Raw genomic sequence first — 25575 nt, 5'->3', positions numbered from 1 at the left:
ATTTCTTGGTTTGTCTCTCTCTATCTCTTTTTTCCCCCTTTGTTCTTTTGTTTTGTATCTTAAATTCCACATATGAGTGACATCATATGGTATTTGTCTTTCTCTGATTGATTGATTTAGCTTAGCTCCACCCATGCAACACTTCATCTTTATCCATTCATCAGTCAGAGTAGATTGGGCTGTTTCCATAATTTGACTATTGTAGATAATGCTGCTATAAACACTAGGATGCATCCTTTTGAAATAGTATTTTTGTATTCTTTGGGTAAATACATAGTAGTAAAAGTTCTGTACCGTGGGTACTTCTCTTTTTAACTTCTTGATGAAACTTCATACTGTTTTCCAGAGTGGCTGGACCAGTTTGCATTCCCACCAATCCTGTAAGAGGGTTCCCCTTTCTCCACATCATTGCCAACACTCATTCATGACAAAAGCCTCAACAAAGTAAGTTTAGAAAGAACATACCTGAAAATAATAAAGGCCCTATATGAAAAACCCACAATTAATATTATTCTTAATGGGGAAAAATTGAGAGCTTTTCCTCCATGGTCAGGAATGAGACAGGGATGTCCACTCTCACCATTGTTGTTTAACATAGTACTGGAAGTCCTCGGCACAGCAATCAGACAACAAAAAGAAATAAAAGCCATCCAAATCCACAAGGAAGAAGTAAAACCTTCACTATTTGTACATGACATGATACTCCATATAGAAAACCCAAAAGACTCCACCAAAAAATTGTTAGAAGTGACACATGAAGTCAGTAAAGTCACAAGATACAAAATAAACGTACAGAAATCTGTTGTATTTCTATAAACCAATAACGAAGCAGCAGAAAGAGAAATTAAAGAATCAATCCCATTCACAATTGCACCAAAATCAATAAGATACCTAGGAACAAACCTACCCAAAGAGGTGAAAGACCCGTCCTCTGAAAACTATAAAACACTGATGAAAGAAATGGAAGTGAACACAAAGAAATGGAAAAACATTCCATGCTCATGTATTAGAAGAACAAATATTGTTAAAATCTCTATATTACCCAGAACGATCTACACATTTGATGCAATCCCTATCAAAATACCAACAGCATTTTCCACAGAGCTAGAAGAACAATCCTAAAATGTGTATGAAACCACAACAAACCCTAAATAGCTAAGGCCACCTTGAAAGAAAACAGCAAAGCTGGAGGCATCACAATTCCAGACTTCAACTTACATTACAAAGTTGTAGTGATAAAAACAGTATGGTACTGGCACAAAAATAGACACATATGGATCGACAGAACAAAATAGAAAACCCAGAAATGAGCCCACAACTACATGGTCAGTTAATCTTTGACAAAGCAGGAAAGAATATCCAGTGGGGAAAAGACCGTCTTTTCAACAAATGGTGTTAGGAAAACTGGATGACATCATGCAAAAGAATGAAACTGGACCACTTTCTTACACCAAACCCAAAAATAAATTCCAAATGGATTAAAGACTGAATGACCTAAATGTGAGATCTGAAACCACAAAAATCCTAGAAGAGAACACAGGTAGTAGTAACCTCTTTGACATCAGCCATAGCAACTTCTGACTAGACATGTCTCCTGAGGCAAAAGAAACAAAAGCAAAAATAGACTATTGGCACTTCATCAAAAGATAAAGCTCCTGCACAGCGAAGGAAACAATCAACAAAACTAAAAGGCAACCTACAGAACTGGAAAAGATATCTGCAAATGACATACCTGATAAGGGGTTAGTATCCAAAATCTAGAAAGGACTTACAAAACTCAACACCAAAAAAACAAATAATCTAATTAAAAAATGGGCAGAAGATAAGAATGGGCATTTTTTACAAAAAATACATACATATGGCAAACAGACACATGAAAAGATGCTCAATATCACTGATCATCAGAAAATAAAAATTAAAACTACAGTGAGATATTACCTCACACCTGTCAGAATGGCTAAAATCAACAACACAAAAAACAACAGGTGCTAGCGTATGGTTATATTTAGAATCTTCTTGCCTTTCCCTTTTTTAACTTTTCCAAAGTTTCTAAATGTTAATTTTATCTACAATAGTTTTATTATATTGAAGAACAAAATGTCATTTTACCCTAAACTAGCCATTCTATTCAAACCATTTTATTAAATATTCAAAAAGTCATCGTATAATTATGCTTTCAATCTATGTTAGTGGAAAGTAAGGGAATCTTAACAATTAAAAGCTCCAAGTGTGTTATCACAGAAGCAAGAAATTAAATTTTAAAAACTTATACCATAAAGTTTTTTAAGCTGAACATATAGATAAACACAAGGGTATTTTCTCAAGAAGAGCAATTCCATTTCTCAATAGAATTTCTTTCAAAATGCATGATAACAAATTAGTGAATTTATGCAGGATTATATCCTATATTCCATCTGACTTTAGTGGTGTTCTATATAGTGACATGTTCAGATGTATATTTATAAGGCTTCAACTCTTGCTCTGAGTAATTCATATAAGATCAGGAACTCTCCCAAATATAGGAAGATGCCACTACTTGTGAGAACTTAATTAAGATTAGCCTAAAGGTGCTTACCTAGTAACTGTGAAATGTTGTGATAAGGTAACACTATTTCAAGTCTCTAATACTTTTCAAAATTGAGAGGTGGTTTATTGGGAGCCAGGGCTTGGTTTAACAGGAACATAAATTAAAACACGCTTAGAAAGATGAATGATGTCGCCAGTTCAGTATTAGGGATGTCCAGTCTACGTTCCATATATAGGATGCCAGATTCAGCAAATAAAATAATGGGTGTTGTTTTACTGATATGCAGATGAAAGTGGACATTTTGTGTCTTATCTGCCAACCCTAGGCTAATTTTTCCCATCACAATTATTTTAGACGTTCAGAGGGATACAAAACAGACATTTCAGCAACTCCAATTTAGTAAACAGATGTTACCAGTGGGTGTCCTCTCTTCAACTGATTTGTGCACTTTCTACCATATCAAATATTTCAAATAAAAATTAGGTTAATGTAAAACTATCCATTATCTTCAACTTCTTTCTGATATTCTGAAAGCCACCCAGAGGTGATATAGCCATCTGCCTCTACCAGTGTAGCTACAGCATTATGAAGGTATTTCCAAATATGCCAAGGTAGTAAGGTAGTTATTACATTTATTTTAAGAATAACCATATTTACATTTACTCTAAAATATGTATGCCATTTTGGAAAGATCACCTGATAGTGTTAGTTTAACATATACTTATTGTGGGGGGAGGGGGGGTTAAGCTCTACACACTTTTAGACTAAGATAATTACCACATATATTTTTCAAAGAATAAAGCTGTTCAACTTTTTAAAAATAACTATTTTCCTATTTTTTCCTATAAAAATCTGTTTTTGCTCTTTTTGGGAATGCAAGAAATGTAATTTCAGTATTTTTGATCGCAGAGACATCGTAATATTTACATATTACACAAAAGAATAGTGTATCTTGTCCTTGCAACTGCTTTTGCACTTAAACCCTCACAGGCTAATATGGTTACTTGTCTTTCTTCTGACCCATACTCCATGCCTTCTTGGCTTTGGTGAATCAGTTGCTGCTAAGTATCATTGAAATTTGCACAAGGGTCTCACTGAGTCATTCATTTCTCTACCCCATGTGTCTGATTATTTCCAGCCTTTCTAATGTTTACAAGATCCAATCTCTTCATTAGTACTCATGTAGAGATTTCTTTCAAATAATTTACTATTTTTTTGATATTTTTGAGAAAATGAACACTGTCAAGAAATTAATCTGATTAAATACCTTATGAAAACAACATTTTGTAACACAGATCAATAAATTAATACACCATACATGTTAATTGCTACTTTGGGGAAAAGTTGTAAATGTCACATTAAATCATAATGACCGTGTTCTAAAATTTACCTTCATTATCCTGTACTGTGAAGTTGGGATTGACAGCAGCTAAACTGAAGAAAAATTTCTGTCCACCTAAAGGGTCATCTTTGTCTACTGCGCTTATAGTCTGTATTAGCTGGAGAAAAGAGAAAAATGCATATTTATCAAATTCTATGGGTATAACCTGCTTAACAATATGCAATTTTTAACATCCAATTTTGTCTAAATTTAAAGGCAGTTGTTTTTTTTCCTTGTGCATGTATCTTTGGCTTATTCCATCTTTTTTGTTGTTGTTGTTATTACTTTAATTTTAATAGAGTCCTCGTCTCTCTACTTCCCTCCGTGCTTCTCTCTGTCCCTCCTTCTCAATTTCTCCTATATATTATCCATTTCTTCAAAATAAAAACTGGTAATATTATATTCTTTGCATCCTTATTAATTTAGCATTTGAAATGAGTAGGTTATTTCACACATCTTTAAACATTAATCTGGAAGAGTTTATCTAATGTAGGAAAAATTCAGAAAACTACTGTGATTATGGCTTTTCTCCTTATCAAAAAAAAGTAAAGTGAAAATTATTCAAAGAAAGTAGAGATTATGTAGATAATATTATGCAAAACTTTTTATTTATTTATTTTTATTTATTTTTCAACGTTTATTTATTTATTTTTGGGACTGGGAGAGACAGAGCATGAACGGGGGAGGGGCAGAGAGAGAGGGAGACACAGAATCGGAAACAGGCTCCAGGCTCTGAGCCATCAGCCCAGAGTCCCACGCGGGGCTCAAACTCACGGACCGCGAGATCGTGACCTGGCTGAAGTCGGACGCTTAACCGACTGCACCACCCAGGCGCCCCTATGCAAAACTTTTTAAATGAAAGACTTAAACATTATGGTCTACTTTAGCAGTAATGGCTCACTTCATCTGCACTGTATATAAAATTACATATTTTTAATTCAATATATGCATACTATGGGAAATGGTTATTTTATAAAGATCATCTTTGACTTATTTAAGGATAAGAGACAATATAAGATGCTATATGGTAACAAAGAAGAAAGTTTAACACCTTATACTGTAATCGGATCAGTGCTTTGACCATATATGTTTAATATTATTAAATATATACATAACATATAGCTATGTAATATTTGCATATATACCCATTTTGTCCTTAATTTATATGTATAACATTTTATATATATTTTTGTGCATCTTAATTTGCAAGAGAGCTTCAGAAGTTGTTAACTTGTATATTGATGTTTATATAAATGGTCAAATGTATGCTTAACTAAAAGGAATATACTTTAATAAATTGACTCATTTTAACATTGTGTCTATATTTGATCAAAATATTTGCTACTGATTTTTATTTAAAAAGAGATTTCAAATTTAAAACATTATATCAAGTAAATATGAAAAATAAATTATTTTAATTCTTCTGTATTGAATTAGTCTTCTTTTAGATTACCTTATAAAAATAAAAATGTGATAAATTTTATGTACTCCCTATTTATTTACAACCTTAACCACTTCCTTCTAAATGATAAAAGAAATATAATTTGATCACAGATAAATGTTTATTATCTAAGAATAAGCAGCCAAAAAATCATTTAAACCTCGAATAATTTTAAAATATATTTTAAAATGAAACATAACTATTTAATGAAACTTTAGTGGTAATTTAAGATTGAATAGAAATCAAAGATTATTGCTAATGGCTTAGCCATCCAATACACAACTAAAAATGGTACATATGTGAAGGAATTAAAGAGCAAGATGTTTATACAATAATTAATTAATACCCTTTAAGAGGTATCAATTCAGTTATAAAAACATTTCTTGAATGACTCTTATTTGTCAGGCAGTCTAAAAGATTATACTTTTAAATAGTGATTTATAAGAATAAGTTGAGGGGGAAAATGACATAAATGAAATAACATCAAGAAAGATAGTAGACTAAATATAATTTTTATGTTTATACATATTAAGATTAATATGTTGGCACACATACAGACAAAATGATAGAAACTTAAAAGTAGAGCTAAAACTTTAAAAGTATGCCTTTTAAAATAAAAACTATAATGTTTAATAATAAATATACATTTTCAGTTATGATTACAAATTATAATTTCAGTTTATTTTTACAAATCAAAATAATACACTACAGAGAACAAAATGGTCACATCTTTACATGTAAGGAATTATAACGGTTTACACAAAAATTCCTTTTTTTTTAATGTTTACTCATTTATTTTGGGAGAGAGCATATACATTCATGCTCTCACATGTACCCGTGAGCAGAGGAAGGGCACAGAGAGAGGAAGTGAGAGAGTCTCAAGTGGGCTCCATGCTCAGCTCAGAGCCTAACCAGGGGATCATGATCTGAGCAGGAATCAAGAGTCAGACACTTAAACGACTGATCCACCCAGGTCTCCTAACACAAAATTTCTTTTCTTTAATTTTTTTATCAGTTATTTATTTATTTTGAGAGAGAGAGAGAGAGAGAATGGGGGAGGGGCACAGAAGAGAGAGAGGGAGAGAGAGAACACCAAGCAGGCTCCTCACTGTCTGTGCAGAGCCCAACATGGGGCTCAATCTCATGAACCGTGAGATCAAGACATTGGCTGATACCAAGAGTTGGACACTTAACTGACTAAGCCACTCATGCACCCCTTATGCAAAAATTCTTAATTAAAATATGTTGTTTGAATAAAACATGATAGCATCATTGATTTTAAAATTAGTGATTCACTGATATATTTTCTTTAAATGTTATAAAGAAAGTAACCACCCCTATGCTGTTCAAGAATCAACTGTATTTTGTTTTGGTATATGTGTGCTTATTTGTTTTGGCATATGTACCATATACATATGGGCATATATATATATATATATATACACATACACATACATATTATATATTATAATATATATATATTATAATATATATAAACATATTATATATTATAATATATATTATAATATATATTATAATATATATTATACATATCATATACATATAATATATATACATTATATGCATATAATATATACATATAATATATTATATAATGTATTATATTGTACAATATAAATATAAATATATATTATATAATATATATTATGTATATATATATTATACATTTGAGTTGATTTGCAATAGAAATCATAAGTTGGCAACAAGGAGATATCCCCTATCTCTCTGTATAAGTACTCACTATTTTATTCCTGCTAGAGAAAAATTCATTTTTGAATTTGACAAATTCATTTTAGATCACTTCCAATACAATAGGTTGCCACATTATGGAAAACAAAAACAAAAACACTGGTGATGTCTAGTATTCATTTTGAGCATATGAAGAACAGACACTGATAAGTCATTTACATTGTATCTCTTGAGCTGTAACATAATTGGTTTGTATTTTTACTAGGCTATTCTAAAATAATCTCAATTCAGCAAGAAGGTGTTTCAGTGATCATTAGCATTGCCAGTGGTTAGAGTAGTAGTTTCCATTGATGCAAAAATTACGTTTGTTCTGGTAAAAAGCACCCATTTCAGTAGCTGGTAAGTAACTAAACACTGTGCCATGGAGATACGTAGTGGGGTATTTGGGTTTTGATAAAGGCCTGGAGCTCAGATACTATCTGTGGGTGAATACAAGTAGCACTCCTCCCTCGGGAGACTCTGGGAAATCTGTGAGACAGAAATTGTATTTCCTTCCCATAACGATTAAAATTATTAAAATATATTTTATTGACTGAAAATCAATGAGAAATGAAACAGCCGGTCTTCTTTCCTCTCCTTTCCCAAGAGACTCTTTCTGTGATGGAAAAGATGAGGACTCAAGTAGCCTAGTTCAGGCACAAGAAGGAACTGTTAATGCTACATCAATTGTAAGCTCCATCTTTTCCAAGGGGGAAAGTCTCCTACCCTTAGATCAGGGAATAAGCAGAAAAGGAGGAGGAGATGGTAGTTAAGTTTATCTCTGTCTTCTCGTTTTGTCCACGCACCAAATAAATGGAATCATTTCCTATACTGCTGTTCAAAGTGCTACTTTTAATCGGCACTTAATTCAGAGAATTAGTTTGGTTGAAATACTCTATAAATAACTAAAGCACACCCAGAAGTCCTGAGAAGCTCCTACTTCCCAGAAGGAAGGAAGGCAGAGTTAACAAATAAATTTCAAGGAAGTTTCAGTGAAGGACTTTTCCAAACCTTAGTTTTACCTCCTAGGATGCTGTAACCTAGAATTCCATCATTGAGTACGTAAGTATTTGGTTTAAGGAACATTTTTCAGCCTGTGAGACCAAAATGATGTTTAACAAACTGATCTTATTAAAAATAACTACTATGGGGACACTTGGGTGGCTCAGTTGGTTAAGCCTCTGACTCTTGATTTCTGCTCAGGTTGTGATCTCATGGTTCACGGGTTCAAGTCCCACATCTGACTCCGTGCTGACAGTGTGGAGTGTGCTTGGGATTCTCTTCTCTCTCTCGCTCTCTGCCCCTTCCCTGCTCATACTCTCTCTCATTCTCTCTCTCTCAAAACAAATTAATAAACATTAAAAATAATAACTACTATGGGAAGCTATTGCACATTCAGATAATTAGACAAAAATTATTAATCATGTTATTCCTATCAAGTTGGTCAAAATAGGTTACTCTTTAAATTAAAATTTTCTTCTATTTTATTATTTTCCTTCAATATGCCAAGTGGTTTTTAAAGTCCAAAAAATATAAAGTTACTAAACCAGATATATTTTTTTTAAAAAGAGGCATAAAGAAAAAAAAACATAATCCCTTATTTTGTATATTTTGAATACATTTGGAAATCAGTATTTAAAATGATTCAAATGCTCTGAAAAGATATCTCTTGAAAATCAAATAGAATAACCATAGAGAAAGCAATGCATGAGGCAGTTGCAAAGTGGGTAATTTATCTCTTTAGAGAAAAGGCTTCAACTTATATCATGCTGAGCCTGCCAAGCAGAGGACTATTTGGAATGGTATTTTCAGGGCAAACACTGTTTCATTAAGAAGTAGGTCGGAAGTAGCTTTGTCATTTAAATATTCCAAATTAAACATTTCCATAACATTTTCAAATAAAAAATGAATCCAATTGCAGCAATTTTGCCATTTCCAACAATAGACAGGCTATTGAATTCCTGTTAGAATCTTCAGAAGGAAGAATTTGTGTTATTCCACAAGGTAATTTGCATAAAAATGTAACAATGACATTGATGTTTATAAAGAGCATCAAATGATGTCAAAACATAATACAGTTTTGGGATGGGTCCTCTTCCTTTAATAAAACACATTTGATTCCCAATTATTATTTATAACATGCAGCTTCCTTCTGTGAAGATAGCACTCAAACCAATTAAGAGCATTTCTTTCAGCCATATACACTGGAGTTTTGCAAACAACAAAATGAGTCCACTGAGGAAAAGACTTAAAGAGTTATAAACAAAGCTGATGTATAAAGAATGTTTTAAAGGACAAAAACTAAGTCATTAAGCACTCTAAGTGTTGCTATAATGATGAAATACAAGTATAAATCTAAGAAGTGAATCCTACAGTCTGCTTTCAAATCATTTGCATACATTGGAATATTGATGCACTGTCTAGCTGATCCCATGTATCTGTCTCTGTGTTTTTTCTAACTTCCATCTCCCATTTCTCTAGCAGTTACAGTATTCATCTAAAGAAAGAGCAGAGGTTTTTTTTTTTTCTCCCTGTTTTTGTGCTTGAAATTTAACAAGTGAAACTTATTTCTTCTTACACCTTAACTGTTGTGGCAAAAATAATGTCTTATATTTTCTTTTTAACTGCACAAAAGAAATATGAAACTCACTATATTGTCATTCAGAACATTTTTTAATTCTAAAAACATCAGCTTTTTTTTTTTTGAGAGAGAGAGAGAGAGAGAGAGAGGTGAAGCATAACCAGGGGAGAGGCACAAGGAGAGGGAGAGAGAATCTTGAGCAGCATCCATGTCCAGAACAGAGCCCAATGAGGGGCTTGATCTCATGACCATGAGATCATGACCTGAGCAGAAATCAAGAGTCAGACATTTAACTGACTGAGCCATCCAGGCACCGGGCACCCCAACATCAACCTTTAAAAAATTATATTACTGGTACTTATATGATTGTTTTTATCTCTCTTTACTCATTCTTCTTAAGATTAGGAAAATAAAATATTTAAGAAGCCACTAAAATATTCCAAAGCTTTTAAGTCCTATGGTTGCTCACCTGCCCTGGTCTGGCGTTTTCACATACAAAAGTGTCATAGAACACTGCAAATTGTGGAGCATTGTCATTAACATCCAAAATTCTGACAAAAACAGCCACACGAGTCATCTCTTTGGGATTGTCTAGAAAAGGGAAAGGAAAAATTTGTTTAGGAAGACACATTTGTGCACCAGATTTAATTTATACAGGCATCTTGTGGATATTAAGTGCTCACATAAAAATAAGCATCGTGTTCATGTTACTAACATAATGAGCAAATGCAATAAAGAAAATTACTACAGAGCCTAATTAAGTAGTCATAAATTCAGTTATTATTGGCCTCAAGAGTACTACTATTATTTTGGAAAATCTTTTCAAAAGCAAAATCCAGTGTAAATGAGTTCAAATTGTATTTGTGTCCTGACTGTCCAAAATATGTAAAATAAGAACAAATAGTTATTAAATCTTTATCATACAGTATTATATTAAGCTTCAGCAAGTTTTTGGTTGAAGAAATAATTTTAAATAAATTATTAACTAGCCCATAGTCATAAGCTCGTAATGAGTGGTTTTTATATTACAACTTACCCTCCTGACTACTTTAATCACTAAAATGTATTCCAATAGCTACTCTCAATTCCTCTTTTGGAAATTTTAATATACAGCTACTAATTTTACAAGTTGGATGGAAATTTACAGTAAAATATAAGCATTTAAATTTTTCATTAATTGTTACTGGTACAACTTCAACAATCCAGGCTGAATTTTGTAAAATAAAGTCAGTTTGGTAGTAATATATAGTAGAATAATAATGTTTTGGTTTTTTCCTACAAATTTAAAAATCAACAGCATCAAAGTTTTCACATAAAAATATGCATTAAAATTGTCTTGATTTTTAAGTGGAATTTTAAAATATTAATGTCTATTTACAGACATGAGGTAACAACGTAGCATGGAGTAACAATATTGTATTAATCATAATTCCATTATCTCAACAATGGGATTTTCTAGGAATGTGTACTGATATCTAAGAGTGATTTGACATCTTAAATTCAGGTTCTATTTATCAACCTTTGTGATGTCAAAATCTTAGTCTTTGGATATAGTTGAACTTCTATGTGTACTTCAGCAAAGTCAAACCGAAGATCAGTATAAAAGAACAAAGGAAGTAACTAGCTAAAAACAAAGGAAAGCAGGGGTCTAAGAAAGATAGTGGAGGAGCATGGAAACCCTCAGCTTGTCATGTCCCTGAAACGCACATAGATCAGCACCAAACCATTTTGCACACCTAGGAAATCGATATGAGGATTAACACCACAATCTGCATAACTTGAGCCACAGAATTCAGCAGAATTCAGAATTCAGGAATGTAGAGAGGTGAAGTGGGAGAGAGAGAAGCCACAGAGGGTAGGGAGCTGTTTTTGCAGAGAGAGGATAGAGAAAGGGAGAGAGTGCAGTAATTCGGGATCATGCAAGAAAAGCACTCCCCCAAAAGTTGCTGGAGAGAAAGAGAAAGAAAGAGTGAAAACACTCACAGGGGACTGAACAAGAATTCTGTTCCCCAAAACCAGTGACAGGGAGAAAGGAAAGGATTTCAATACCATTAGGATTATATAAACAGTGGAGCACAGAGTCTGAAATTCTGGTGCTTAGTGCCTGTTGGTGCTCTGGGGAGGAAGTAGTGACAATCCCCAGGAGCAGGCATCGGGGTCTGAGGGTCATGTGCCACGGGGGAGAAGCATCACTGTGTAATTACACAATCATTTTCTGGGGCAAGCAGGCACCCGGTTGTTGCTCAGCAAGACCCTTTCCCAGAGAGTTGGCATGGGCCCAAGTCACAGAGGTCTCTGCAGAGAGGGGTTTTGAAACACAGCCCCACCTGAGATAAAACTCTAAGGGAGGTGCTGCCTGGCAGGCTGATGCTTGGACATGGACAGGGTAGAGGCAAGGAGTGGAAGGAGCCCTGAGACAAAGGAGGGGCTTCATGAAAGCATGAAGTTCCTATGCCAGAGACTAGGAAGCTGGGTGAGGCCATTTCTACCTCTCCTGCACACGCATATGCATGCGCATCCAACCCAGTAAACTAAGTAGCCCCACATAGTGGAGAATGGAGCCATTACACCAAGCCCCAACCAAATTCATCCTCCAAGCACATCCCCTAGACAACCAGCACAAGTCTCTCTGCTTGCTTAGTGTATGGACTATATAGAGTGCTTCATAGCTCAAGTTCTAGGGGACACTGAATGTTAACTTCATTTGGGTTTCATTTTGTTTGCTGGTTCATTTATTTATTCGTTGTTGTTTTGTTTTTCTTTATTGTTTTTTTTTTTGCTTCTGTCTTTCTCGAAATAGTTTTTTTTTCTTTTGTTTTTCTTCATTACAGAAAGAGACAAAATTATTTTTATTTTCTCTTTTGCAAGAATATTTTTTATTATTTTCATTATTTTTACTATTTTTTGTAGTTTTAAAATTCTATTTTATTATTTATTTCATTTTGTTATATTTTATTATACAAATATTGTTTAATCTTTAAAACTTTTCTTAATTTTTTTCCTATCTTTTCTCTACCTTTTGTCTCTATTATACCAAGCTTCTTTCAACAAGCAGACCAAAACACATCTATGATCTAGTTACCTTTATTTAATTTTTATGTTTTGTTTATAATTATTTTAATTTAAAATTTTTATTTTATTCTTTTTCTTCCTCCATAATGACAAAACAAAGGAATTCACCCCAAGAGAAAGAACAGAAAGGAATGACAGCCAGAGGCTTAAGCAACACAGATATAAGCAAAATGTGTGAACTAGAATTTAGAACCATGGTAGTAAGAATACTAGCTAGGGTTGAAAAAAAAACATAGTTTCCCTTTCTGAAGAGATAAAAGAAGTAACTAGTCAGGACAAAATTAAAATACTATATCCAATATGCAATCTTGAGTTGAGCCATGATGATAAGAATGGACGAAGCAGAGCAGTGAATCAGAGGCATAGAAGATAAAATTATGGAGAATAATGAAGCAGAAACAAAAAGAGGGAAACAAAGTCAAAAGAGCACAATACAAGACTTAGAGAACTCTGTGATGCGTTAAAAAGGAATAATATACAAATCCTAGGAGTCCTAGAAGATGAAGAGAGAGAAAAAAGGACAGAAGGCTTATGTGAGAAAATTATAGCAGAAAAATTTCCTAATCTTGGGAAAGACACAGATATCAAAATCCAAGAAGCACCAAGAATTCCCATTAGATTAAACAAAAACTGACCATCAGCAAGGCATATCATAGTCAAATTCACAAAATGTGCAAACAAAGAAAGAATTATTAAAGCAGCAAGGGAACAAAATCCCTTAATGTATAAGGGAAGACACATCAGGGTTGCAGCAGATCTATCCACAAAAACTTAGCAAGCCAGAAAGGGGGGGCAGGATATATCCAACGTGCAAATCTGAAAAATATGCAGCCAAGAATTCTTTATCCACCAAGGCTGTCATTCAAAATAGAAGAAGAGGTAAAGAGTTTCCCAGACAAACAAAAACTAAGAGTTCATGACTACTAAACCAGCCCTGCAAGAAATTTTAAGGGTGACTCTCTGAGAGAAGAGATGAAACAAAACAAAAAAGATCAAAAGCAACAAAGACTAGAAAGGACCAGAGAACATCACCAGAAACTCCAATTACAGGCAACATAATGGCACTAAGTTCATATCTTTCAGTAGCCACTCTAAATGTCAATGGGCTAAAAGCTTCAATCAAAAGACATAGGGTATCAGAATGGATGAGAAAGCAAGACCAACCTATATGCTGCTTACAAGAGACGTATTATAGACCTAAAGACACCTGAAGATTGTAGGTAAGGGGAAGGAGAATCGTCTCTCATGCCAATGGTCACCAAAAGACAGCTTGAGTAGACATACTTATTTATGTAAAACAAATTAGCTTTTAAAATACTGTAACAAGAGATAAAGAAGGGCATTATATCATAATTAAGTGGTCTATCTACCAAGATCTTACAATTGTAAACATTTATGCCCCCAACATGGAAAATATATAAATCAATTAATCACAAACATACAGAAATTCATTGATAATAATACCATAATAGTAGGGGACTTCAACACCCCACTTGCAGCAATGGACAAATCATGTAAACAGAAAATCAACAAGGAAACAATGACTTTGAATGACATCGTGGACCAGATGGCCTTAACAGATATATTCAGAACATTTCATACCAAAGCAGCAGAATACATATTCTTCTTGAGTGCACATGGAACATTCTCCAGAATAGATCACACACTGGTACACAAATCAGCCCTCAACAAGTATGAAAATATCGAGATCATATGGTGCATATTTTCAGACCACAACGCTATAAAAGTCGAAATCAACACAAGAAAAAATCTAGAAAGACAACAAATACTTGGAGACTAAAGAACATTCTACTAAAGAATAAATGGGTTAACTAAGAAGTTAAAGAGGAAATTAAAAAGTACACAGAAACCAACGAAAATGAAAACACAACAGCCCTAAACCTCTGGGATGCAGGAAAGGTGGTCATAAGAGGGAAGTATATAGCAATCCAGGCCTTGCTAAAGAAATAAGAAAGGTCTCAGATACATAGTCTACTCTTATACCTAAAATAACTGGAAAAAGAACAGCAAATAAAACCCAAAACCAGCATAAAAAGGGAAAAAAAATAAAGATTAGAGCAGACATCAATGATATTGAAATTAAAAACAAAAACAAAAAAACAGAAACAAAACAGTAGAACAGATCAATGAAATCAGGAGCTCGTTCTTTGAAAGAATTAACAAAATTAATAAACCCCTAGCCAGTTTGATCAAAAAGTGAAAGGACCCAAATCAATAAAATCATTAATGAAAGAGGAGAGATCACAACCAACACTGCAGAAATACAAACAATAATAAAAGAATATTATGAGCAATTATATGAGAACTAATTGGGCAATCTAGAAGAAATGGACAAATTCCTAAAAACATACAAACTACCAAAACTGAAATAGGAAGAAATAGAAAATTTGAACAGACCTATAACCAGTAAAGAAATTGAATCAATAATCAAAAATCTCCCAGAATCAAGAGTCCCAGGCTCGATAGCTCTCCAGGGGAATTCTACCAAACATTTAAAAAAGACTTAACACCTATTTTTTGAAGCTGTTCCAAAAAATAGAAAGGGAAAGAAACTTCCAAAAAATTCTATGAGGCCAGTATTACCTTGATAACAAAACCAGACAAAGACCCCACTGAAAAGAACTACAGGCCAATTTCTTTTATTAACATGGATGCAAAACAACAAGATACTAGCAAACTGGATCCAACAATACATTAAAAGGATTATTTACCACGATCAAGTGGGATTTATTCCTGGGATGCAGGGCTGGTTCAATATCTGCAAATCAACCAATGTCATACATCACATTAATAAAAGAAAGTATAAGAACCACATGATCTTATCAACAGATGCAGAGAAAGCATTTGAAAAAATACAACATCTCTTTTTGATAAAAATCATCAAGAAAGTAGGGATAGAAAGATCACAACTCAATATCACAAAAGCCATATACAAAAAACCCACTGCTAATATCATCCTCAATGGGGAAAAACTGAGAGCTCTCCCCATAAGTCCAGGAACACAACAAGGATATCCACTCTCACCTCTGTTATTCAATATACTGTTGGAAGTCCTCACCTCAGCAATCAGACAACACAAAGAAATAAAAGGCATCCAAACTGGCAAGAAAGAAGTCAAATTTTCACTCTTTGCAGATGACATGATACTCTATGTGAAAAACTCAAAAGACTCTACCAAAAAAACTGCTAGAACTGATCCATGAATTCAGCAAAGTCACAGGCTATAAAATCAACATATAGAAATCAGTTGAATTTCTATTCACCAACAATATAGCAGCAGAAAGAGAAATCAAAGAATCGATCCCATTTACAATTACACCCAAAACCATAAAATACCTAGGAATAAAACTAACCAAGAGGTGAAAAATCTATACACTGACACTATACTGAAAATTATAGAAAGTTTATGAAAGAGATTGAAGAAGACACACAAAAAAATGGAAAAACATTCCATGCTCATGGATTGGAAGAACAAATATTGTTAAAATGCCAATACTGCCAAAAGCAAACTACATATTCAATGAAATTCCTATCAAAATAACACCAACATTCTTCAAAGAGCTAGAACAATCTTAAAATTTGTATGGCACCAGAAAAGACCCTGAATAGCCAAAATAATGCAAAAAAAATCAAACACACACACAAACAAAAAACAAAAACAAAAACAAAAAAAAAAACAACAAAAAACTAAAAACAAAGCTGGAGGCATCACAATTCTGGAATTCAAGCTATATTACAAAGCAATATTCATCCAGACAATAGGGTACTGGCACAAAAACAGATACATCAATCAATGGAACATAATAGAGAACCCAGAAATGGACCCACAAATATATGGCCAATTAATGAAAGAATATCCAATGGAAAAAAGACTGTCTCTTCAGCAAATGGTGTTGGGAAAACTGAATGGAAACATGTAGAAAAATGAACCTGGACCAATTTCTTTAACCATACACAGAAATAAACTCAAAATGGATGAAAGACCTAAACATAAGACAGGAAGCCATTAACATCCTAAAGGAGAAAACAGGCAACAACCTTTTTGACCTTGACTGCAGGAACTTCTTATTGGATATCTTCAGAGGCAAAGGAAACAAAAGCAAAAATGAACTATTGGACCTCATCAAGATAAAAAAAACTTCTGCATACCAAATGGAACAATCAGCAAAACTAAAAGGCAACTGACAGGATGGGAGAAGATATTTGCAAATGACATACCAAATAGAGGGTTAGTGTCCAAAATCTTTAAAGAACTTATAAAACTCAAAAACCCAAAAACAAATAATCCAGTGAAGAAATGGGTAAAAGACATGAATAGACACTTTTCCAAAGAAAAAAAAATCCAGATGGCTAACAGACACATGAAAAAAATGCTCAACATCACTGATCATCAGTGAAATACAAACCACAACCACAATGAGATACCACCTCACACCTGTCAGAATGGCTAACATTAACAACTCAGGCAACAACCAATGTTGGCAAGGATGCGGAGAAAGAGGATCTCTTTTGCACTGCTGGTGGGAATGCAAGCTGGTGCAGCCACTCTGGAAAACAGTATGGAGGTTCCTCAAAAAACCAAAAATAGAACTACCCTGCGACTCAGCAATTGCACTACTAGGCATCTATCCAAGGGATACAGGTGTGCTGTTTCGAAGGGGCACATGCAGCCCAATGTTTATAGCAGCAATATCGACAATAGCCAAAGTATGAAAAACTCCCAAATGTCAATCGACTGATGAATGAATAAAGAGATGGTATATGTAAACAATGGAATATTACTCACCCATCAAAAAGAATGGAATGTTACCATTTGTAAAGATGTGAATGAAACTAGAGTGTATTATGCTTAACAAAATAAGTCAGAGAAAGACAAATATCATATGACTTTACTCATATGTGGAATTTAAGATACAAACCAGATGAAATAAGGGAAGAGAAGCAAAATACTATAAAAACAGAAAGACAAACCGTAAGAGACTCTTAAATACAGAGAACAAACTGAGGGTTGATGGTGGGGTGTTGGGTGGGGGGATGGGCTAAATGGGTGATGTGCATTAAGGAGGATACTTGTTGGGATGAGTACTGGTGTTACATGTAAGTGATGCATCGCTAAATTCTATTCTGAAATCATTATTACACTATATGTTAATTAACTTTGATGTAAATTTAAAACTAATAGTAATGATAATAAGAATAATAAATAACAAATAAAAGCAAAGCAAAACAAAAAATAACATATGAGGTGAGGGACAATAGCAATGTTATTAAATGGCCTTTATCCACAGGGTTTATGGATAGTATTATTTACTTTTGTGAAATTTATCTGACTTTCTATTTATCTCAATGATTTTCAAATACAAGAGTAAAAATTATTGTCATACCCAGATAGGGTGTATGTTACTATTCAAAAGAATTTATTTCTTCCCCTTTCTCTCCATGTAATTATGATGTTACTAAAATAATGAAATCAGCACTTTTAAAAATAATGCTTAAGAACTGATTACTCAGCAGGAACGTTTACAAGGTTAAAGTCATATGAAGGAAGCAAACAGAGTTCTAAATCTATTTGAAGTGTGTTTATCTGCCTTCCTTTTCTCGAGGGAAATTTAAAAGGCATCCTCTCTTTAACACTCTTTTCCAGTCTTACACTTTTTAAACCATATATATTCCATTCTCAGGTTCTGATCTCATATTTACTAATGTATTGCTACCTATTGTTCACTTCTTGTGTGTCAGGTGGTTATAGAGTTCAGACCCTGGGAACACAGCTGCTTTGATTCCCAGATTCACCACTTACTCACTGTGTGACTTTGGCCAATTTACTCCATCTCTTTAATGCCTCAATTTACTCAGTATAAATCAAAATAGAACTTCTAATCTATGGAGTTAATGCATGAAAACTATCCAAAAAAAAAGAAAAGAATTACTTTGTTGGTTAATTGCTCAATACATGTTGATTATTATTATTAAGATCATCTTTATTATCAGCATCATACCTTTTTCATTTTCTTACATTCCTTGAGAGCTTATGCTATGTTACTCCACACAAAGCACTCACACAATAAAAATGTGTTAACTGGTTTCCTACAGTTCGTACAGGTCTGAAGAGGACCATGTGCGGGGAGAAGTGGAGAGAGGAGATAAAAAAGAACAGTCCATTCCACTCTTTTCTACCTCCCTTAGTCCTAAACAATTTGCAAATAGCCAGAGTTCACCTACAAAGTGTTCACCTGCAAATAATCCTCAATCTACCTAGAGTTATTTGTTGCTATGGGGAGTAGTGGGAAGGGATGATTCTTCCATATTTTCTAGTATGTTCTTTTTCATATACTTAAATAGTAGACATAAGCAAAATATTTTCTTTCAATATAGAGTCCTGACATAAAAATAACTTGCTGATAGCAATTCACTTTCTAACTATGCTGCAGAAGCCAAGAGAGACAGAAAAGAATCAGATCTAAACAACTGCATTGTTAGTCCTTTGCCTGACACCATATGAAGATTCTCCAGCTTCTTTACAAACAATTCCAGTCTCTTCAAATCAAAAGCTAAATCCACAGGGATAAATGTGCTTATAAAGCATCAGGCCCAGAGTCACCTATTCAAACAACAGTGCTTACACTAATCTTTTTACAGATAGATGTTGCAGCTTATGTACAAATAAAAACATAAAGCATTCCAAGAGTCATCATACAGAATGGTAGCTGGCATATGTTTACCACCTGGGTCTCTCTCTGAGTCATCCAGGCGCACTCCACTGTAGCAACAATGTATCAGCAATAAAGGATCTTAAAATGTGAGAGCATTCCTATGTATTCAACAGGCTTTTCCGTACCCAAGAAAAGGAAAGCTTAGATTGTTATCTAGAAATCCGAGGCTTTAGAAAGATGTATCTTTTCTACCTGCTTAGGGCAAGAATTTCTACTGTCAAGGAACCATGCATAGAAAATGGAGTTCTTTGGTCATGAACTTCGCTCTCCTGTTCTCAGAATGTATCGCGATGATTATAGCCAAATTTTCAGATGTGGGCAGAGGAACTCATTAGTGTCTACAACAGGTTTCTACAATCCAAGTGTGACCTTAATTTTAGGGTTTTTATTCTCCAAATGGCGTTTAAAAATGTTTCTTGAAGAAGAAAAAGGGAAGTTTTTTCACGGTATAACGCACTAAATAATTACCTGGAGCAGTGCTTGCCATATGATGTGCTACACTGCTGTGGAATGTAGAATTAAACTGTTAGAGGCAGGGCCTGAAATCGCATTGGTAAGAAGTCCATTTAAACATCATTCTGTCCTGCTTAGGGCTTGGTGTAATGCACACTTACCACAAACCCAGTGCTTAAAATCTAGGAAAAACAATTTCCTATATACGCTGTTTCCCTCTCTCCCTTATTCCTTTAATAGCCAGAACAGCATAATGGGCCCCTGACTGCTTGTGGCTTGGCAGGTAGGCATTTCCAGCAGCTACTCCATAAATTGATTTCACTTAAGGGCAAAAAATAGGCTTAGTTCTTAAAAAGAAGAACATAATTGGCTTTGCTTTTTACAGAATCGTAATTATTTCAACTAGCTTTAGAAGTTAAATTTCTCAAAGTATCTGAAATGGAAAATGCAATTCCTAACTCGTTAGGCTTGAATTAGGATCTTGAGTCAAGGAGAGAGCACAATCATGATTCTGGAATGATCAGATTGGACCCTGTCAGACACATGGCAACATGGTAATATGGAGATAGGTAATGGAAGTAAATGCTTTCCTGAACATAAAAACTCAAAAAAAAAAATCTTCAGTTAGCCTTAAAAGGCACAGACATTTATATCACAATACAGAAAAACTGGGTCATTTGGATGGTGGAGTTAATCTGTATTTCAGAGCCAGATTTAAGGACAAAGCTAAATCTACTATTTTATCTTGATTGAATTCATTGTTAATGATCTGTCCAGCCTAGTTCCGTCCTTCTGAGACTTTTGCCAATTTGGCCCCAAGGCTCTGCCTTCCAAATCCTGGAATGGTGGCTTCAAATAACTTCACTTTGATATGTGTTTGTGGATTCAGCCTGGTATTTCAGATTTGGAATTTATAGGCTTAGTTTTTCCCCATCATTCAGTAACTAATTAATGCTTCTTTTTAAAACAGTTAAAGAGTTGCTTTATCCATGTAAATCACATGACAGGAATTAGAAACCACGAATAAGTTTGCTTGAGTGGACAAAGCTGGCTTCATAGGCAATTGTACAGGGCCTTACTCTAAGAAGGGCCCCACACTTATTTTAAGCCTCTGTTGTTGCCATGTTAAACATCTTAATCATTTTTAACAACAGGTCTGACACTTTTATTTTATAATGGGCTCTGAAAATTATGTAGCAAGTCATTTGGATGGGCAAGAACCTTTGCAATTAGATACAGATATGATTTTGAATCCTGGCTCTCCCTGTTATTACTGGGATGAAATTTTGTAAATTAGGTATAGAATTAAATACTGGATCTAGAAACAGAATGACTAGTTTTAAATCTTAGTTTTACTACTTCTGGTATTAGGACTTTGGCAAGTTTCCAAAACCCTTGAAGCCTTAGTTCCTTCTCTGATATATAAAGTCAATAAAAATATGAGTAGGAGAAAATTAATATAAAATTCTTAGAATAATACCTGGCACAGAGTGCTTAATGTTAGCTATTATTATCAATATCTTGGTCTCCTCATCTGTAAGAAGGAAGTAATAATAATACCTGCCTACATGCATGTTGTTAAATTAAACACACCTGGGGTGCCTGGGTGGCTAAGTTGGTTAAGCTTCCGACTTTGGCTCAAGTCATGATCTCAGGATTCATGGGTTCAAGATCCATTTCAGGCTCTGTGCTGACGGCTCAGAGCCTGGAGCCTACTTCGGATTCTGTGCCTCCCTCTCTCTCTGCCCCTCCCCTGCTCATGCTCTCTCTTTCTCTCTCTGTCTCAAAAATAACTAAACATTGAAAAAAAATTTTTAAATGGTACACACCCAATGTTTAGCATTGATTTTAATTTACAGTGTCCATGCAATAAATTTAATGCATTTATTTCTCCCCCAAAGAGGATATCTTTGGTGTCCAATTCTAGATAATTTTTATTAGTCAATATTAAATGTTGATTTGGGATACCTGTAGTGATGCCTCAGTTATATATAAATTATTGAAAAGAATTAAAGGTGTTAAGAAGCCTTTTAAAAACTTAGACTAAAATTACAATTCATGCATATAATGAGGGAATTATTTTTTTTTGATGTTTATTTATTTTTGAGAGAGAGAATTAGTGGGGGAGGGGCAGAGAGAGAGGGAGACACAGAATCTGAAGCAGGCTCCAGGCTCCAAGCCGTCAGCACAGAGCTGGATGTGGGGCTCAAACCCACAAACTGTGAGATCATGACCTGAGCTGAAGTTGGACACTTAACCAACTGAGCCACCCAGCCCCAGAAGGAATTATTTTTAAAATAAAATAAAACCTAAAACTATATGTTAAATATTATATACAAAAGTGTCATCTTACTGATTTCAGCAGCTATAACAGTTAGATTGTGCCATTGAGATAGTTCACGGTCAAGTGGCTTTGAAGTATAAAGGGATCCATTTCCAGAATGTATGTTAAAGATCCTGTCAAGGTCAGTATGGCGATCCAAGGAAAATCTGAACAAAAAAAAGCAAAGAAAAATACATGGCAGTATTATTGGTTTGTAGGAGAAAATGTTGTAATGCGAACACACAGTAACATATGATAAGTTCATACAAGTCCATAGTACTGATGTAGAACGAAGACTGTTTCATTGATTTATCTCACATACACTTGTGTGCATTGGTGCACACACACACACACACACACACACACACGACCCCATCTCCACCTCCCTCTTCTTCTGGAGGCAGGAGCTGCCACTTTGTTCCACATTCAAACGCTGGTCTTCTGAATATTTGTGTTATTAAATCACTACCTATTGCCATATTCAACTGAACGTGAAGTACTTTTCCTACAAGATAGTTGGGATTACAGGTGGTTACAATACCAGCTGACTTTAGCCAGAAGCTGCAAATTTTGTTAGGGAATTACAATAAGGATCTAATGCAAAAACAGAAAGAAAGAAAGAAAGAAAGAAAGAAAGAAAGAAAGAAAGAAAGAAAGAAAGAAAGAAAGAAAGAAAGAAAGAAAAGAAAGAAAAGAAAAAGAAAGAAAAAAGAAAGAAAGAAAGAAAGAAAGAAAGAAAGAAAGAAAGAAAGAAAGAAAGAAAAAACACTCCCAGAAGCATAGTTTTTTTCTTAGTGATGAAATTGGAGACAATATTATTTTCATTAGAAGAGTAGGTTATCGTAACCCCTGGGTGGCTCAGTTGGTTAAGCATCTGACTTCAGCTCAGGTCATGATCTTGCGGTTTATGGGTTCGAGCCCTGTATCAGGCTCTTTGCTGACAGCTCAGAGCCTGGAGCCTGCTTTGGATTCTGTGTCTCCCTCTTTCTTTGCCCCTCCCCCACTCATGCTCTGTCTCTTTCCCTCTCAAAAATAAATAAACATTAAAAAAAATTTAAAAATAATAGGTTACCATTTTAGGATGATATTCAGTAACTTCATGGTATGATACCCATGAAGCTTCAGCTTGTTAACCACATGTATCATTAAAAAATGCATATATTTTGACAAGAGGTGTTTAAAAAAACAGAAAATTTTGGGAAAGGAGTTTTCACACATTTGTACCAAATAAAGTCTTAGTATATGTATAAAAAACCAACTATGCTGCAAATTGATTAAAGGCATCGTGTTGGGAGTCATTCTAAAGCCTACTGCCAGGTTGATCAATCAGGTTGATATAGTTGGCATAAATCCCATTATTTGGGGGATTGTCAGGCAAGATTTAAGCTAGCTATACCCCTCATTGGTTCCTGCCAGTTCACAATGCTAGTGGCTTACACATGCTTTATAGTGCCTGAGTTAGCCAGCATCATCCTCAAGTTATATTTAATACTCCGTGTTAAAAAAACAAAGCAAAATAAAGGTAACAAGTCCTAAAGTAACATTCAGTTTTGGCATATCTTTTCTTAAGCCACAGCTGTCATTTATTTTAGTATTTTTATAAAACATTATTTTTAAATGGTGTTTTGTGAGTGACAATACAAAATGATTTTTGAAGTGCCATAAAACTCTTTTCTCTTTTGATGTTCCAAACTTGTATAATATTTCCAAAAATCCATTTAAATTTATAATCCTTATGCTGGGTTTTGAATAAACTGCATTAGAGGAATGACATATCTTGTCAATACAGCTAATGTGATTTTACTTTTGAGGATTGCTTATTTTAGATTTTTATTTTAAATCAGTTCTAAATGGAACAGGAGAGTAATTAACAAATCTCCTCAATAAGCTCTAGCCCTCTCTATTATCAAAATGTGAATTCAGTTTTGCATGCAAACAACATGTCTTCCCAGTCACACATTAGTTTGTAAAACACTGAATCTCTGTATCTGGAAAAATCATGAATTCTGTCTCAAGTTGACAAAGTTCTTTTACTCTAAAAGACTCAACATACCTTACACACAAAAGCGCCTGTACTACCCATCTCTGCCACTTACCACGTTGTATTTGGAATTCCCAGCAACATCAGCATGTGAGTTACATCTCAAACAGGAAATCAAAGACGACAAAATCAAGCATCATTCTTGACAGAGTAGGCACTCAATGAATATTATTTCTCTTACTGAATCTTCCTCCCTAACAGACTGAGAACTCCTTGAGAAATATGTTCATATCTGACACGGGGATCCACAAGTATTTGTTAAATGAGAAAAAGAACAACTGACTTCTTTGACGTTCTGGCAAATAAGTTTTCTTATTTCTATAGAAATATGCCGTGAAGTTGCAATATGTAGATCAAAATTAAGCAGTATTGTCCATGTCATATAATTTTATGTGTGTTTCATCTTCTTATAATTTGGTTTTAAAAAGAATTAAAAATTTAGGAAGTATGTAAGATTATGTTAAAGATACAGAGAGATCCTGGTTCTTTTTCAAACATGACATAATTATATTTTCTGATTCTCTATTGGCAAATTCTGTGTGCTAATTTTCATTTTATTTTTTAAAATCATTTCCAGAACAAACATTTAAGTAAAGCCCTTTGATTATTATATTAACATCTACACTATATGACATAAACAATTTAAAATGTCCCCAGTCCTATCTATTCCATAAGTACATTGCATTAGTAAAACTATTATATTTCTGATTACACATATATATTTTTAAACTACATGGTCCATCAAGATTAATATCTCAAAATATTAAGTTGAATTTTCTATATCAAGTTAGCATTGATTCAATTATACAACAACCTTTATGCCATAGACTTTGTCATTAATAAGCAATAACGTCATTAATTGTATTGCAATGATACACATAAATGGAGTCGTTTCTCAGACTTGCATTCTGATTACATATTTTACTTTTGTTTCAAAAATCCACGGACATATTTTGACATATGATAACCATCAATCTATAAGAGGATGCAAAATCTATTTCATTGTCTGGATAATATTTTACATTGCCACTTAACACCCCTGGATTTAAATTGAATTCTCCTTAGATAATAGATTTCTTTTGAAAAAGGCCACTTTGAAACCAGGAACACAGAACACAGGCTGTTAAAGTCAATGAAGAGCTAGGCCAAGAAAATGCTTGGACAGTATTTAATAGGTAAAATTAAGTATGTATATTGGCTATATAAAGCCTTCAAAGTTAAAAATATCCAAGAATGGATCCATTTCAATGAAGACAAATGGATTGGGGAAGAG

The 25575-nt window shown here is 34.0% G+C and overlaps 1 protein-coding gene across 2 annotated transcripts in view; it reads right to left on the bottom strand.

Annotated features, from left to right (window-relative positions):
• Nucleotides 1-25575, bottom strand: part of CDH10 (cadherin 10) — a 195577-nt gene that overhangs the window by 5713 nt on the left and 164289 nt on the right. For both annotated transcript variants that reach the window (XM_045038516.1, XM_011286675.4), the window contains exons 8-10: nt 22292-22428; nt 10149-10270; nt 3918-4026 (exon numbers count right to left, since the gene is read on the bottom strand). In XM_045038516.1, the coding sequence (XP_044894451.1) occupies nt 3918-4026; nt 10149-10270; nt 22292-22428 (368 nt within the window). The remainder of the gene's footprint in view (nt 1-3917; nt 4027-10148; nt 10271-22291; nt 22429-25575) is intronic.

The sequence above is a fragment of the Felis catus genome, chromosome A1 (genome assembly GCF_018350175.1).
Source record: "Felis catus isolate Fca126 chromosome A1, F.catus_Fca126_mat1.0, whole genome shotgun sequence".
NCBI lineage: Eukaryota > Metazoa > Chordata > Mammalia > Carnivora > Felidae > Felis > Felis catus.
Note: the sequence above shows the minus strand (reverse complement) of the source record. Positions and strands in the feature narration are given on the sequence as shown.